This window comes from Mytilus californianus, unplaced genomic scaffold (genome assembly GCF_021869535.1).
Source record: "Mytilus californianus isolate M0D057914Y unplaced genomic scaffold, xbMytCali1.0.p SCAF_8, whole genome shotgun sequence".
NCBI lineage: Eukaryota > Metazoa > Mollusca > Bivalvia > Mytilida > Mytilidae > Mytilus > Mytilus californianus.
In genome coordinates this window covers 33,211,274-33,229,555 of record NW_026262734.1, presented here as the reverse complement: position 1 = coordinate 33,229,555, position 18,282 = coordinate 33,211,274, and the positions used below count along the sequence as shown (strand labels likewise).

Here is an 18,282-nt window from a genome sequence, read left to right as displayed (position 1 = left end):
ACTCCGACATAAAGATTATTTCATTTAAAATCAATTCTGAGAACATTTTGTTTGTTTTTTTGTCGTTTCTCAATCTCTTTTTTGCTTTTTTTCACAATATATCTGGAGACATGTCAAATAATCATACAAAATTTCTTGAATTGAAATGTAGTCTGAAATTTATTTTTGAACCTTGCAAAAAAAACCAACATATTAATGGTCCAAGCTTCAGTTTGACTGTCCATTCTTTTCTCTCTAACCAGGCGATTTGGGTTTAAGTCTGAATATTTTACTTGGGTTTGTAATTTGTCTGTTTAATCTCCAAAAGGAAACTATATAAAATAAAAATTTTAAAAACCCAAAAAACTATAAAAGGGAGATAATCATCTTCAGATTAACAATTTGCAGTACTTAAATAAAAAGATTTTTTATGGACCATTAAAATGACAGGATGACCCAATAAATATGCTAACATCATCAAAATAATAATTAAAGTTGTCACATTATTAATTACAAATGCTAATTTAAATCATTTTTAATTATAAAATGTCAGAAGGATGACGTTTCATAAAGTTGAGGACAAATATCAAAGTGGGAGGCGGGAGGATGACACTTATTATCCAAATTTCAGCATTCATACACTGAATACATGAATTTGAATGGAGCAGATTAAAAATTAAAAGATTTTTAAAATTCAAATTTGTAACCAAATCAAATTTATATAGTCATCTTATGTAAACTTGTATCTCCGTGCTATAATAAATACTATTTCACTGGACTAGTGCCAGGTATTTAATTAACTGTTAATAATTTGTAATCAAAATTACTTTGTTTTGTTATCGAGTTCAGTCACTTGGATAATATAATCGTAATTTTTGTCAAATACTTAACCCTGATGAAATCTACGAGACTTCGTAAAACAATCAAATAGAAGGAATCAATTCGCCTTTTAAATCGCCAGCTTTGGACCTTTTGGTTAGCAACAAAAGACATTTAAACCTATTTTAAACAATTAGACATGTTAAATCTAATATTTGAAATTGGAACATAGCATTAACTATTTCTAATGATGTTTTTTGCTTCATCGTATAAATATATTATAAATCATTTATACGTGTATAGTTTACCACAAGCCTGTTGAACTTTTGACACATAAGATCTTGTGCTTGCATTTATATTCAAATATATTCCTGAACATGATCAAGTTCAGTTAATTAAACGTAACATGTCAGTATTTCAGTTCAAACTTATATTTTATACTCTACCCTAAAAATATATTGCATGTCACTCATATTATAGTACTTGTGTGTTACAAAAAAAGAATACTGAAACAATGAGAAAAGTAGGTCCATTAAAGACGATCAGAATAATCAAGACTTCAAAATATAAAAAAATATATACAATTCACTTAGTTGTGGGTTTTAAAACTTTTATTGATTGACTTTTTGAATTATGATTTTAAACTCTTCAGATAACTTTGAAATAATTGGAGTAAAAAATGAGTTTTCTTTGGATTTAAAATTTGTGGGTTTTATCTAATCACAACATCCATGAACATTTGTTCCCAACAAATAAGAGCACTCTCACAGTATTGCCATAATCCTTGTCATGGGGAGATGCAAAATCACTGACATAAGTTCATTACATTAGTTATTATAGTTATCATACTTAATCTTCATAGTAATTTAGTTATGTAGTACTCATTTATGTAACTCTTTACTGGAGAGTATAAAATGAATGTGAATGAACAAGGAGCGTAAATTGGTTGAACATCCTTAAATATCGAATTAAAGGGTAATTTCTGGTTTTCTTTGTTCTGTAATAGATGATCAAAGACATTAACTGTCCTTAAATAATTCTTAAGACATTAAAAGCAAAGAAAGATCTTATGGAATCACCACTTATCTAACCATTTACCTGAAATATTCAATTAGATAGAAATTAACAAAATTGTAGTAAATTGGTCCTTTTGACCTTTTATGACCTGATAATAGTGAAAATGACCTGATTTTTAGTTTTGATTATTATCAAACAAAACATCTCCCCTATGGGTCATTCAGGTGTCTTATCAACATTTACTGTGTAATATGTTTGGCTTTCATCATATTAGTAACATATCCTTAAGCTCTGATGGGGCCTCAAACAAGGTTATAATTGTAAGTTCATGACAGTAACAAATACTTTAAGGCTTTTGCATAAAATAATTTCCAAAAATCTGAATTTTACTCCAGATTATTAAATCGTATTGATACAGATTATTTTCCCTCCAAGGTGCTGGCCGTTCAATGCAATAAAGTGCAATGGCAAGAAGAAGTTAATCTGAAAATACAAAATACTCTCGAATAGTATCAGAATTTTGTGCATGGGTTCATAATGCCATGAAAGTAATTTTATTGATAGGGGTTCACACCCCATTAATTTCATTGGTTCCACCAACCATGAAATTTAGTACTCAACAGAATACATAGTTTCATGATTGAGATCAAATATCTCAATCAATCTTAAAACTACAATTGAAAATCCCTCAAATCAACTAGGTTTTCACAAACCCTTAAAAATTATACCCACTTTTTCAATTTTTTTTTTACAAAAACAATAAACATGTCCATTTATTCATATCTCATTTTATTGTGCTAAAAAAATCTACTTGTCACAGGTTGGAGACATGAAAAAATTAAAGTCTAAGGTAAGTCACCTCTAAAATCCATCAGGTCCTTAAACCAGAGCAACTTTTGAAAAACAATAGTTGTCACTATGTATCAGGGAAAAGGAATTTAAAAAAAGAAAAAAGCCCTCGTTCTCTATTTTTTAAATTTTGTTTTCAGTTCAACCTTACTATTTATAAGGTTATTCCCCTTCCTATGACCTTGTGCCAATATTTATTTTGGAAACCTATCTTATATAGTCCAATCTTAGGATTGAGAAATGATGTGACACATCTCCAATAATGTCAATAATATTAATGGTCGTTTATATCAAATGTTCCACTTGGTGTCATAAATTAATGAAAGTTTATCCACAAATACAAGAATAATTATTATTTATTGTCAATTAATAATCATTATGCTGATAAGATTGGGTAAAAAAAAACCTGTCAGCAGTCCCCCAAAACAAATAAGGTAAATTAATTAGATAATTTGATCAAATCAGTTATTTTATTGTCTTTTTTTCTCTTCTCAAATAGAAATCGAAAGGGTGTATAGAGTTCAGGATATCATAATTCAATAATGAATATATTGTAAACTGTTCCGATTTGTATCTGTCAATCCCGTTCATACTATTTCGAAATATTTCTGATGAAAAAAAAACGGAGTTGAATCAAAGTTTAATAGAAATTCAGTTCATTTAAAGATTTTAGAAATATCCAAACGTTGCGTGTACAACTTACACCTATCTTTATACTCCTACATATTGAAAAATGATATTAAAATTACAACATATAATCATATGATTCATATTAAACCTTTAATAATTCTGGTATTAAAGCACTGTTAAGATTTCTTATATCTGATTAGGTCATAAAATTAAAATATGAATTATAAATATAGCATTCCAGAGGTTTATCCATTCATAAGTTTAAATCTCACACACAGTCTGACCATCTTCTATAGGTGTGATCAAAAGGACAGAGTGACTTTGTAGGAAGATATGTTAAAGAATATTTCCTGCAATATCAGCCATTTTGTTACCTAAAAGATCCTTGCAGTCGAAACTGGACAGGTAATTGAACGAAACATTAAAATTGATTGATTGTTGTTTAATCAATGTCCAACCGCAAATATTTCATGCATGTTCAGGACGATAAACATTTAAAAGAAATCTGTTCTAATGCAAGATCCATAAAATATATAATTTTTTTGTACAAGTTACAAAAAAACCCATCACTTTCTACTATCTTTTTAATCCTTCTCAAGTCCTTATTGTCATTGTACAATAAAAGATATTTAAACAAGAATATGTCCATAGTACACGGATGCAACACTCGCACTATCATTTTCTATGTTCAGTGGACCGTGAAATTGGGGTAAAAACTCTAATTTGGCATTGAAATTAGAAAGATCATATCATAGGGAACAAAATTGTGTACTTATTTTCAAGTTGGTTGGACTTCAACTTCATCGAAAACTACCTTGACCAAAAACTTTAACCTGAAGCGGGACAGACAGACGGATGGACAAAGGGACACACAGACCGAAAAACATAATGCCCCTAGGTGGGTTATTAAAACATTTGAGAAAAAAATATGTCACCATCATTTTGTATGTTAACCTCTAGATGTCTTTTGGTGTTATGTTGTTGGATTGCTGTCTCTTTGACCTATATCCCACAGCTCCTTTTATTTATATAATTAGTTAAACTTTCCTCATCATTTTTTACCACATATATAATCGATATTTACATCTGCCGTTATTCATGCAAAGTCACAAAACAAAGCACCACATTACTATAAAAATTTAATTTCATCCCCATGTAACGGATACAAAATTTCTGTTCTCCTTACAAAACCAATGTACGTGAACAGCAATTCAATGTAGCTGAAATCGATTGAACTTATTATTTTTTTATTAATTCTGTAACAATGCATAGCCTTTTATTCCAAAATTTGCAAAAATTATAGATTTTTTTCCAATGTAAGAATTTTATTTTTTATGTCGTACTTTGAAAAGAATCCACACATGTAGCTTTAATTGATTTCCTTTACCAGGGAGGTACTATATCAAACGTGACTAACTTCCGTTAGATATAAAGTCACCAACACGTTAATAAAGTATTTCAATACAAAAACTTCTGTGTTCAAACATAAAAAGTATTTAATAGAGTACTTCCATTTAATTAAAAGTATAAAATTTTGTTCTACTATAACTTCAAAAGGCCAAACCACTTATTATTTCAACTTGGTGTTTTTTATCAAAAGTCAACCCTAGGATAAAAGAATTCTCTAAATTTGATTAATAAAAAATACCAATTATTAATAACAGTAAGTCAGTTACTAAGTATACCCAGGGTATATCTATCTATGTACATCTGGGTCCTATTGGTAAAAAAATTAACCACTCAATAAAGTCATAATGTTGGTAAATTTGGTTTGAGTTATACATCAGAATAAACACAATTAACTCGGTGCATTCCATCTTCAGAGTAGAAATGATGGACATCTAAAACAGGCCTGTTTTGAAATACAGTTAAAGTTCATATAGACATTGGATATTTGACCCAAAACAAATACAAAATATTGAGGGAGTTACGGATGCCCTGTGTTTTTCAATGAACCCTTGTAATTGTTAACAGTTCTCTCTTAGGGGTTTTCTTGCCTAGCATTGCAGAGCCTTTCAAAGCACATCCTTATTTTTCACTGATATTGTATACAATGGAATTTTCCAATTCATTTGATGTGTTTGAGCTTTTGATTTTGCCATTTGAAAAGGGCCTTTCCATTTTGAATTTTCCTTGGAGTTCGGTATTTTTATTATTTTACTTTTCATATCTTCGACGTTTTTTTTCACACTGTGATTCTCAGAAATGAATTTGAGCTATTTTCATGATTTCACATTTGCTGTGCAAAAACTTTACATGGTCTGCATGATTTCACACTTATATATTTATGACGAGCTGTCACCCTAACCCAAATGGTGAAACCTGCAGCATATGTTTTCAACTTTTTTTCTCTTGATAATATGCTCAAATCACTGATTACTAGTAATTTCTTTTCTACGAAATTTACCTTACATATTTTAAAGTGGCTTCATATAATATATATCATACACTTTAATATCAGCTATCATTACAGCAGATACAGTAGCCATTACAATAAAATAGAATTTGCAATGTGTACAGAAGATTTTTTGTCTGCCTGTTCAATTGCCATTGCAATATAATTGCAATATAATGTATTTTGCAATCGTTACAAGCAGATTTTGACCCATGTTACCTGTTGCATCTGCCATACTGATACCTGGATCAAGACCATCCACTTTTAGAAGGTTAACAACAATCACTGTTTTATATCCTATCAATAAAGAAGACATTAAACACCTCATTAATCAATAAAACTTTTACAGGCATCCTTTAAACAGCCAGGCTTATGTGAAAGAATCAATTCTCTGGGGAAAAGATAAGCATAGAGTAATTTGAAAAGCTATCTGGATAATTTACCTTCAGAATTGATGACAGATATTACAACAGAATCTCAGGAAGATCTGCTGATCTGACTACTTGGAGGATTTAAGCACAAGACCTTTGTATAACTGCCACACCTGTAGCCAAAGGGGGGAGGAGGAGTTAGGACATACTCCCCTGAAAAAAAATACCATTAAAACCATTAAAGACTATTCAAGTTAAAGTCTGACTATTAAAGTAAGAGTGTCACAACCCCCCATTTACCCCCAAACAAAAACAAAAAACCTCAGAGCCATCTTGGCTATAGGGCTGACTAGCTCTTACATTAACCTGCAAACCATGATGGTTGATTGGAAGTTCAAATGGACATCAAAGACAAAGAAAATAGCTAATAATAGTTGTACTTTACAAGGATATAGTTCCATTATATAAAAGGTGTTTTATATACTCCTGTGATCTCAAGTCAAGCACCAATTCTAAATGAAAAGAAATTCTATGCCTACCTGAGCAAAAAATATGTTTCTGAGGAGTAAGCTATGAGGGTTTTCATATCCTAAATCCACAAGAAAGCAAATTATTTTTAACTTGCATAAGGTTTGCAATGTCAAATTGCTAATATCTCCATAAAAAGTATCAATATTTCACATTTGTCTAAAAAATGATCATAGATATAAACCCATTATAGTTATAAAACTGAAAAATACACATAAATAATCACTTCCACTGTGTATGTTAATTAGATTAGCAAGGAAAAAATCAAGTCAGTGCAGATTGATTTTCTTGTAAATTTGTATTCCATCTTCCCACTTTTCTGAATCCCTCCAGGTCTAAAGGTACATATCATCTCCAACTCAATAATTAATGAACATACCTGTACATGTATAAAGTATATAATTCAATTCCCAATCAACGCATTAAATGTCATTCATCGACAACTTTGTTACAGGGTGTTAATGAAATTACTTTTTGCAATTACGAGTGAGAATGTTACATGCAACCACAGTTTACGTATAAAATATTCACATTCTCGTAGTCCGTTGGGCTAATTTAGTCACGCTACAATTTTTTTTCTCTTATAAGCTGTATAGTCAGGTATCTCGGTAATTAAAGGTAACAAATGAAGTTGGACATTTTAGGCGAGGTCACAAGAGTTCAGATTTTATCATGGATGGTGAACAGATAAATGTCCACTCTATTCCGCCTGGCTGGACAAACTGAATTATCTACCATTGTCAGATTGGTCGGAAGGTGGCAAAGATTACAAGTGATTCATAACACATTAATTAGATTTTTAGTCCATTCAAAAAACATTAAATTAAAGTATATTAAAATTCTGACTTTTAAACAGTATCATACTATGACCATTGTCAATATTGAAGTTAGATTACAACAGGTTTGTTTGGATTGTTATTTAAACCAGTAAACAAAGTGAACAAAACTTTCTGTGACTATATCAATTAACACAACAGAAAAACCAATAAAGAAAGCAAATCTCATACCAAACAATAATTTATAGTCTTTTATGGGGTTTGCTCATTGTTAAAGGCTGTATAGTATCCTATAGTTGCAACGTAAATTTCATTTGGTTTTTGGTGGATAGTTGTCTCATAATTAGCTATCATACAAAATCTCTTTACATTTACAATACATGTATAGTGTATAAAAAAAATACTTTCCAAACAGTTCCAACCATCAGTGCCATTTTTGTTCAGTTTATTGAGATTACAATGAATCTTATTCATTTTTTTACGTTTTTTCCAAAACTCTTTGTACAGAATCAAATATTTAAAAACACATTTCTTCATTTCTTACTTAAGAATAAAATGAAAACAGCTGATTGCAATAATGTACAAATATGAATATCATGTATTATGCTGTTGTGTGTAATCAAATGCCAATGAGACAACAACACAAAATATGGTTTCCCAAAAGTTACAAATCATACCACAATATATAAATAACACATGGCTGAGAGGGTGATAGAGCAGATTGTTACCCCGAGAAAACATTGTCAACTGAGGCGAAGTCAAGGTTGACAATGTCTTTTCGATGGGTAACAAACTGCTCTATCACTCTCTCAGATATGTGTTCTTTAATTTATTATACTGAATGTTCTGTTATTACTGTCTGTTAAATATCAAATACAAAGTAATAAACTATGTCATCTCGTACATAACAATCATCCGTATTTATTAAAGCGCACTCTTGAGCAAGCGTCTCCGTGAAAAGTAATAGAGTATTTGCCATGGGATACAGTAAGTTGTCTCCCTAATGTATTAACCAATCAAAATCTGGCATTTTGACATGAAGTATAACAATACTAAATGAAAGCTGCTTAATATGTCCAACAGCACAAAGATAAAGATAACATGATGCTGTTATAAGCAGTAAATTAATTTTATATGGTTTGGCTTACCATCATCTGCAGTATTTGAAGCAAACACAATTACTATTACTTAAGCCATTATTCTACTACAACTTTTAAAGGTAAAAAATTTTACTAGGAACAATAAAAAAAATCAATATATTATCCTTCTTACATATTTATTGAATGTCTGAAAATGTATCCCAAATAACACTTCAAATTACTTAACAGTAAGAAACCTAAAAAGAACAAACAGAAATAATAAGTGCTATATTTTGAATTTGGAATGGTCACACATTCAATGTTCTGAAGTTGTATAAATAACAAGAGGACAGCAACTGAAACCAATAATTAACCAAAATAATTATCTAAAATTCACTTCTACTGCTGGAGATGGAAAAGCCTCCAAATTAGAAAATAGATCAAACTGGACCCTAAGTCTAGACAAACTGTAATCAAAGTACTGAAGTACTGAACATCGGATGACCACAAGTTCTTGAGGATGGTCAAAAGCACTTGTCTCAGAAAAAAAACAACATATCTCTTTACCTGAAACTGAGGTTAATGTACAGAGATATATTTTTTTTCTAGACAAGTGCGTGCGAGTATGATGAATAAATGACAAGAAATTCAACTTCACCGTAATAACTATTATATTGTAGTGATACAAATCAGTATACACTGATTTGTTGTTATATATTATATTAAAATAACAGTTACATATATATATAATTTGCATCCGTTTGTATATCATTCTATTCTACTGTTCTAATAATAGTGCAATGCAAGTGCATGGTGGACACTTTTCTGTAAAAATTCGATTTTTCTAAGATTGGATACGAGTAGGCATTCATATTTTCCCGCAAAAACAATTACAGAGTTACCGGTCCTGTCGCAAAACGTTCTTTGAGATATTCTTCCGCATGCTTTAACACAATTTTTCGGTACGTGTGCATTGATATTATCAATGATTTTTTTACTTATATATATATATCTAACTACAAAACATTTTCACATTATTAATTTATGTTGTAAACAAAAATATTTTTATCAGTATTCATTGAAGAGATGTATTTATATCAAATGACAAGGAATGTTATTTTGCACTCGTTTATGTGCGCATATTTATCATGTTTATAGATCGGTTACAAACCCAAAACTAATTTACATAATGGAAATCTAGGCGATAGCAATACATCGAATGACCTCAAGGTCATCGCGATGTAAAAAATTAATACAGATATTTGTACAACAACAAATAATCTTTTTTACCCAAATAATGGTTACTGTCAAGTGACAGAAATGTCCCTACCACCAAGTGGTCATAAACATTACAAAGATACAAAAAATTGTTTAAAGTGTTCAAAATTTTGAGAAATTGATTCCATTGGGATTTAAAAAGTAACTGATGCATTAATTTTAATAATATTATAAAAGCAATAACTAAAATAACTGAAGTTGACATATTACATTAAACTCTTGAAACTGCAATCAATTTATATTTTGATTGGTGCAGTTATTTATGGTTTAATTCTCCAAATCTCAAAATTCAGAGGACATTTCTCTTATTATCAACTAAAATCATGCTGTGATAGTCCTTACGCTTCCAAATACTTGTTGTATTAAGCTAGTTGAAATTAGTATTGTGGGTTCATTATTATTCGTTGGATGGTTAACCACAAATTTAATTTCAAATGAACTACAAGTTTTCAATAGGCTTGTATGCAGACTTTTGCAAAACCATGAATTTAAATATCCACAAAAATGCGATTTCTCTTCAATCCAAGAAAATTGGTATCCACGAAAATAAATGAATAGTACTAGTATATTCATTTCATGCAGTTTCCATTTCAGACAAAACCAATTTATATAATAAATTTCAATACAAGTGTACAAAAAAAGAAATCAGACAATTTTAAACATATTATACCTCTTGATCCATTTGACTAACATAGAAGTATGTAAACTCAGTTTAAAATCCAGATATAGCTGTAACACATGTCAGTCCTTAGAAAGACCATAGTACAAACAGTGTACTGAAGTTATCTTTATCTTGGACACTAACATCAGGTACATGAACCCAGCTTAGTCATAATATCACACCAATGGAAAAGATGCTTGATTAAGAAAAATATCACAATCCCCCCCAGACAAAAAAGTGATGACAGACGAACATAAGATCTTACACCAGTTATCAAATTTTACTACGATACATATAAATTAATAATGTAAACTTGCCTATGGTCATTTGTTTTATCGTAAATAATAACATAACAATGTCAAAAATTATTAAAATACACTACCTGACAAAAAAGCTGTAGGTTTCTTCATTACACAGCAGTCATTCCATTTATTTTGAAATTTCCAATGTATATCCTTCGAAGTTAATTTTACACTAATCAACACCGAAATAATACCAATATCATAAAACAAATAACGACTTGTTAAGACAAACAAAACATAAGTAATTATACAGGTAAACATCAAGTCAAAGCTTGTGTCTTTAACACTTTCCGTCCTTTTGTTGTTTTTAAATGGTAATTTATCTATGTATATACGCGTCAAATGAAGCATATAAACGCAAATTAACAACCGACCCGCTCAACTGAAACTGGGCAAATCGGCAGACCATTTACAAAAATTTACCATACATCATGATGCTATCTAATTTACAATTCACAGTAGTCTGTGATATTCAAATCAGATTATAGGAGTTAAGTGTTTTATACTTATAAGTATATACTTAGATAGTTAATGACGACAAACCTCCCTCAACTTTGAAGTTCTAGATTTCACAACTTCTACTATTACCATTCATTTTCTTTGATATCTTTTTTTACTAGAATGAAAAGTTGTAATTATGCCAAATAAAAATGAAATTTTAAACCATTTAAATATTTAACCTATAAAATATTGAAAATTTGATGCTAGGTATGTAATCATCATCTTGCTTTACAATATTGAACGATTTCATTTTGATTGCTTTGATCATCTCTATAATGACAAGTTTCTCGATACCTAAGCTTGTACTTTTCAGGTGAATGACACTAAAATATTACCTGGGTATAGAACAAGATCCTTAGTATTGGATAATCATGATGCCTCGTTGTACATCGGGAAATGAATGCTATAGTTACATCCTCGAAGAGCCGAGGAGCGTAATTAGTAGAATCACAGGTGTGTCATGGGTGTAAGTACGGAAGGTGTCATAATCCAGAAATCAGGAAAATTTCAATATTTTGTAAAGGACTGTATAGGGACAAAAATGACAAATTCAGGAAAACTGGCAAATGACATAAAACATTCATGCAACTCCCTCCCCCTCCCCCTCCCCAACAAAAGAAAACATCATTCAGAGCTCATTCAAATATACACTTATAGAATATAATCCTTAGTAAATGTTAATAAACACCCCTTTAAAAAAAAAAAGAAATTTAACAGCATTCTAAGTCACAAATTTTTTTTTCTTTTCTGAACTCAAAATATTTAAAGAATGTAAAGTACATCTTTTTATTATTCAGTTAAGAAAAGAACTGTTTACATAATACAATTCCTTGACTAGTTAAGCAACGTTGCTCAAAGCCAATGTAATTAGTATTGAAAAGTCATCGTGACCACTTTGTTTCTCAAACAGTACTTATAAATACATGTAAATGACTATAACAACCTGGAATGTTTGCTATCTAGCTTATTAAATATGCTAGTTTGTCGATAACACCAACATTTCTTACCTTTAATACATACTATGTAAAATTTGTCTTATGTAACATGTTTAAGTAGCATAATATTATGTTAACATGGTTCTAGGTTTAATAAGAATTCAGTCCCATCAATATGGACCCCTCGGCAAACATTTCATTGTTGTGGTACATGGCTTAGAGGCTATAAGCAACCTAGATATTTACTTAAAAGCTCATGGGCTACCCTTTTTTACATGTATCTAATTGTACAAATATGATTTTAATCAACTGTGCATGTCGTTTCACCCTTCAAATCAAAGAAAATCTATTCAATTTCTAAGCTGCAATTTTATTTAATGGTTAATGGCAAAATTTTGAACTTGTCATAAAATAAATATTTTCTTTGATGATTAAAATTCATAAATAGTTGGATAATGAAACTGATTTATGAAATGTTGCAATAAAAGTTGCTGAAAAATGTGTCAACTAGAAAATTACACTTTTGCAATTAAATATTTATTATTTCTAAAGATATAACAGAGGTAAATTTACATTTACAATAATTTCAGTCAAAAATGTTGTTTTGTGTAAAGAATTTATATATATATATATTGGCAGTCAGCAGGGTTTAAGAACATCCGTTGTTCAACCTGTTAGTCAAATGCATTTTGTTTATATATACTTTTTCACTTTTTTGGTCGTTTGGAAAAATGTTGTTTGTGCTGTATTTAGACCCCTCTACCAAGAAATTTGTTTTGCATGCACATGTATAAAACGTTGGCAATTTTTATGGATCTTAATATTAATTTAATACCAAACAGAAAACAATAAACTTGTGGAAAAGATGGTTTACATATATATATAAGGGGTATATATATATACATAAAATTGCCTATCAATGTAATTTAAACACACTATTTAGGATGTAAATATGAAAATGTTCAAAATATTTACAATGCGATAAAAAATAAAAGCAAGATGCAGGTAAGAAACTTTTGCAGATCATTGTACATTGAACTTTGCTGCTTAATAAATAAATTCAAAATTTGGATGTAGTTTAATAAGATTATTTATTCAGTTACGAAATCTGTTGTTGAAGTACTGGCAAGTTTGCAATGTCCATTGGTCAATTTTACAGAGATATGAAGGACGATGCTACATAATAAATCTTTCTTTATCTTTCCTGTATCTTTTCTGGTCTTTTTCATTTGCAGTGTTTTTCATCACACGAACGACATTCTCAAGAAATACTCAGATCAGACTCTTCAGCCCCACCAGCAAGTTCATATGGTCTGTGAAACCTGCTGGTGTGGGCTGAAGTGTTTTTGTTTGTCTGGGCAGTTTGTGATCACATCAACAAAGTTACATTTTTTGTCGAAATAAGGCTTTTGACCCAGATATACTTCATGGTTCACTAGACATTGAAATGTGATAGTGGAAGCAGGCATGGTGTCTTATGGACACATATTCTTGTTTTAATTTTTTTGGTTTTTTAATTTCAAAATCAACAAACCAAAGAGCTTATTTTTATGAGAAATCGACTAACTTAAACGATCTTATTCGTTTTTTTCAACATATTAAGCCCTAGTTTTGTTGACCTAGATTTGTAAAGCCAGCAGTCTCAGTCTTATTTCAAGCTCTCCAACAGGTATAAGACCTCATTATCATGCTGTTGAAAGCACCTGCTAAACATATCTACATTTACAGTTTTAATCTTATATTCATAATACAGCTGCATGATAACAATGATTGAAAAACCTCTCTATTAGATAATGGATATTTATTTTCAAAAATTAGGTCCCAAGGGAGGCATTAGAACATAATAAATATGATCCTTGACAACACATACCATTCATATAATTTAAAATCAATCTACATTTTAGAATTTCTGATATTCATATACTCTTAATTTTGATAATTTGCTGTTCATATTAAAATTTTCAAACATTTGATATTTTTGGTATAATTTGAAGAATAAGTGTCTTCAATTTTTATCCTTATTACTTTTTTATTTGACCTGCTTGTGATGACATGTTGACAGGCACAATGCCTATTTAGATTATTTAATTCAAAGTATTTACTTTCTCCCTCACATTCAATGCTTGTGGAAGGTTAACTGGGAATCAAAGATTTATTTTCTAGCATTTTTATTTTACATCCCAAGTACAATTTGTTGACTCCAAAAATTTTAGAAAAAATTTATACCCCTCTCAGGTAACATTTTCTGTATTTTTCTATAATCCATAATTCAATATCAAATTTACTCAACCTCTAAATACATGTACTGTCATAATTTCAAATTGATTCAAAAATTCCTGTAACAGATTAATTCTTTTGCAAGAAGAAACCCTATGCTCCTTCTTTTTAACACTACACAAGCTTTTCTTATAACAGGCATATCCTGAAATATCATATATGATTTCTAAATAGAATAACATTGGCCTACCTCTACTTTTTTTACATCAGAATCCATTAAGAAAAATAAGGACTTCAAACAAATCAAAACATTTCAAAGACTGTTTTTTCATTGAGTTTCTTCTGGTATGTTTTAATTTCTTTCTCATGAAATTTATTAGAATTATCGGAGTCCCATATAAAATCATAAATAAAAAGAGTCCACTTGATAATATGTATCTTGACAAAATATTTCAGTTAATAAAACTTTCATTGTCATGATTGTGGTGGGGCTGAATAAATATTGCTTCCATAAGATTTATATACTTGTCAAGGTAAACATGTAAACTAAAAAAAAATCAGTTTTATTAAATGTTCAGATGTACAATGAACATGGGTTGATGGGTTACTTTGAATACAACAGGTTTTTACCAATCACCAAAAAGGGGTCTCCTTAACCTTTTATGGATATCACATCCCAAATGTGAAATGAGTATAGTGTGAAGGACACAGACACTTGTGGCGTTGAATAAATGTCCCTTTATAATATAGTTCCAAATGAAAGAAATTTTCTGGAATATATTTCCAAGTGAAGAATTACAAATTTTGTTCCTGACAGAATAATTTGAAAAAGGAATAAAACATTTATTTTCAGGAATAGATATAATAACATTGTTTATAACAAAATTGCCAGAGGAACATCGATACTTTGGGCAAGGACCCTACTTGCAATAATTTGTCAATTATAAGAGGTATTAAATAAAAATTCGTAAGGGTTCCGCGGAACCCAGTGTCTCGCCTACTTTTTCTGTTAATCGCAGGCTCAACAAAAATGAGGAAGTTAATCAATAAAAATATTCCTCTTGATACTATCTTTTGATTGTAAGAAGCTTCTGTCCAAGTTTGGTAAAAATCCAGGATAGTTTATGAATCTAATAAATGTTTAAAAACTTTAACTGCAGACTAAATGTAATGTTAACTGGAAGAAAACAAAATTTCCTTCTAGATACTAGCATTTGATCATAAACAAGTTTCTGTCCAAGTTTGGTACAAATCCAAAATAGTATAAGAAAGTTATTAAAATTTTAAAAACTTTAACCACAGAGTGAATGTGTTGTTTCCTGGCAGAAAATCCAAGTCCACTTAAAAGTAAAATACAGAAAAAATGGATTTATTTTTTTACAAAATTTCCTTCTAGATACTAGCTTTTGATCATAAACAAGCTTCTGTCCAAGTTTGGTACAAATCCAAAATAGTATAAGAAAGTTATTAAAATTTTAAAAACTTTAACCACAGAGTGAATGTGTTGTTTCCTGGCAGAAAATCTAAGTCCATTTAAAAATAAAATTAGGAAAAAATGGATTTTTTTTTTACAAAGTTTACTTCTGGATACTATCTTATGATCATAAACAAGCTTCTGTCCAAGTTTGATACAAACCCAGGATAGTTTAAGAACGTTATTAAAATTTTAAAAACTTTAACCACAGAGTGAATGTAATATTTCCCGGCAGAAAAACTAAGTCCATTTATAAGTAAAATACGGAAAAAATGGAATTTTATTTTTACAAATTTACTTCTAGATACTATCTTATGATCATAAACAAGCTTCTGTCCAAGTTTGGTAGAAATCCAGGATAGTTTAAGAAAGTTATTAAAATTTCAAAAACTTTAACCACAGAGTGAATATTTGTGGACGCCGCCGACGACGACGCCGACGGAATGTAGGATCGCTATGTCTCGCTTTTTCGACTAAAGTCGAAGGCTCGACAAAAATGGATTTTTTTTTTTACAAAATTTACTTTTGGATACTCTTATGATCATAAACAAGCCTCTGTCCATGTTTGGTAGAAACCCAGGTTAGTTTAAGAAAGTTATTAAAATTTTAAAAACTTTAACCACAGAGTGAATGTAATATTTCCCGGCAGAAAAACTAAGTCCATTTATAAGTAAAATATGGAAAAAATGGAATTTTATTTTTACAAAATTTACTTCTGGATATTATCTTATGATCATAAACAAGCTTCTGTCCAAGTTTGGTAGAAATCCAGGATAGTTTAAGAAAGTTATTAAAATTTCAAAAACTTTAACCACAGAGTGAATATTTGTGGACGCCGCCGACGACGCCGACGGAATGTAGGATCGCTATGTCTCGCTTTTTCGACTAAAGTCGAAGGCTCGACAAAAATAGAAATACAATATCAAAATAGATTACTTTGTATAGAGTTTTAGATATATATATGATCATATATGCATTTACATTATTTACATTTAATTAATAATGATGCTACATAGAAGTGAGCTCACACACCTGTCCAGTAAAGGGTCCAGAATAACGAACAATAGGTCATAGTATATTATATATCTTTATTATTACAAATTACTTATTTCATTTACTTTAATATTAGATGTTAATCAATTAAATCAAAACTAATCAGTGATAATTTGTTTAACCTTTTTTATCTACTAATATATTATTATGTTTGAAAAATTAAATTGTAATTATTCTGCTCATTTTAGGTGCTGTGACTGGCAAATAAAGTATAAATTTGTTTGTTTGTTTTGTTTGTTTTGTTATTTTTGTTGCATTGTCATGTGTTTTGGGGTCATCATCAGGGTTTGTCAGTGACTAAAGGGACATTCAGAATTTGTAAGTCAAAGAGAGATATCAAGAGAGTCTACTGTCAGTCTCCCTTTGACTTACAAATTTGAATGTCCCTTTGGTATCTTCCACTTCTTTTAAATTGTACGATCGTTTGAACAAGAAAAAGAACTCATTTGATAAATTAGTTGAAATATTATTATTATTATTATTATTATTATTATTATTATTATTATTATATTATTATTATTAATATTAGTATTATTATTATTAAATTATACTATTATTTGGGATTTCGAAAGGGGGGATTAACAGTGCAATTTAAAACAAAAATCCAACAACTTTGGTTTGCAATTTCTAGAAATCCCTAATTAACAGATTAATAGTTAAATTATCATATACCTCTGTATTTGTAATTGAGTTGTGATTTACCTCAAAAACTTCAACTATCAAGGATGCTGGTATGGCGTTGAGATGTGTATTAAAGAAAACATATTTGTGAAATGTTCTTACCATGTCTTTTAATGTTGCTTCATCTTTCCCTCTAAACGCATCACGCTTCCTTAGTTCCATTTCCAAAGTGAAAGTAACGTGCTACCTAAACACAGGTGTGGTGATCCCGGCTGCTTTCGGTGTGTTCGATACACCCCACAGACAAGAAAACACTAAATTACGGGAAAACGCCTCCGGTCGTATTATACAACAGGTATGCAATAAAAACGTTCATTGGATATAATTGTCGGCTACTTGAAGTACACGGTATTGTACACCTTTTTCATTTCCTCGGATTAATCAATATGACAATTGTTTAATTATAAAAAGGCAATCAAAAGGCTGTACGAAAAAGATAGTTCGTCTACGGAATCACATGGTCACTCATAACTGTTACGTGTTTTATCATAAACAAATCTATTGATCTATCATATATTTATCAATGAATGGAATTCTTTAGCTCTATGGTATCATAAACTCTGAGACTTGTTAAACATAGACTCTATTATGAATATTTAATTCAGTGTCAATATATTTTTAATTGATCCAATTATTGAAGCAGATCGTTTCTTTATAGTATTAATGCAAAATAGCTTTGTGGTATAATAAGCTTATATCATTATTACCAATGCAGTGCTGACCATTTAGTGTACGGA

General features: G+C 30.0%; 1 protein-coding gene across 10 annotated transcripts in view; it reads right to left on the bottom strand.

Annotated features, from left to right (window-relative positions):
- LOC127711762 (uncharacterized) overlaps positions 1-18,010 on the bottom strand; it is a 135,151-nt gene extending 117,141 nt beyond the window's left edge. For 6 of the 10 annotated variants that reach the window (XM_052217873.1, XM_052217878.1, XM_052217876.1 and 3 more), the window contains exon 1: positions 17,648-18,009. In XM_052217873.1, the coding sequence (XP_052073833.1) occupies positions 17,648-17,707 (60 nt within the window). In that variant the 5' untranslated portion in view covers positions 17,708-18,009. Of the gene's footprint in view, positions 1-17,647 lie in introns of all 10 variants that reach the window. The other 4 variants (XM_052217874.1, XM_052217879.1, XM_052217882.1 and 1 more) reach the window with 1 other exon arrangement.
- Between the last annotated feature and the right edge of the window lie 272 nt (positions 18,011-18,282).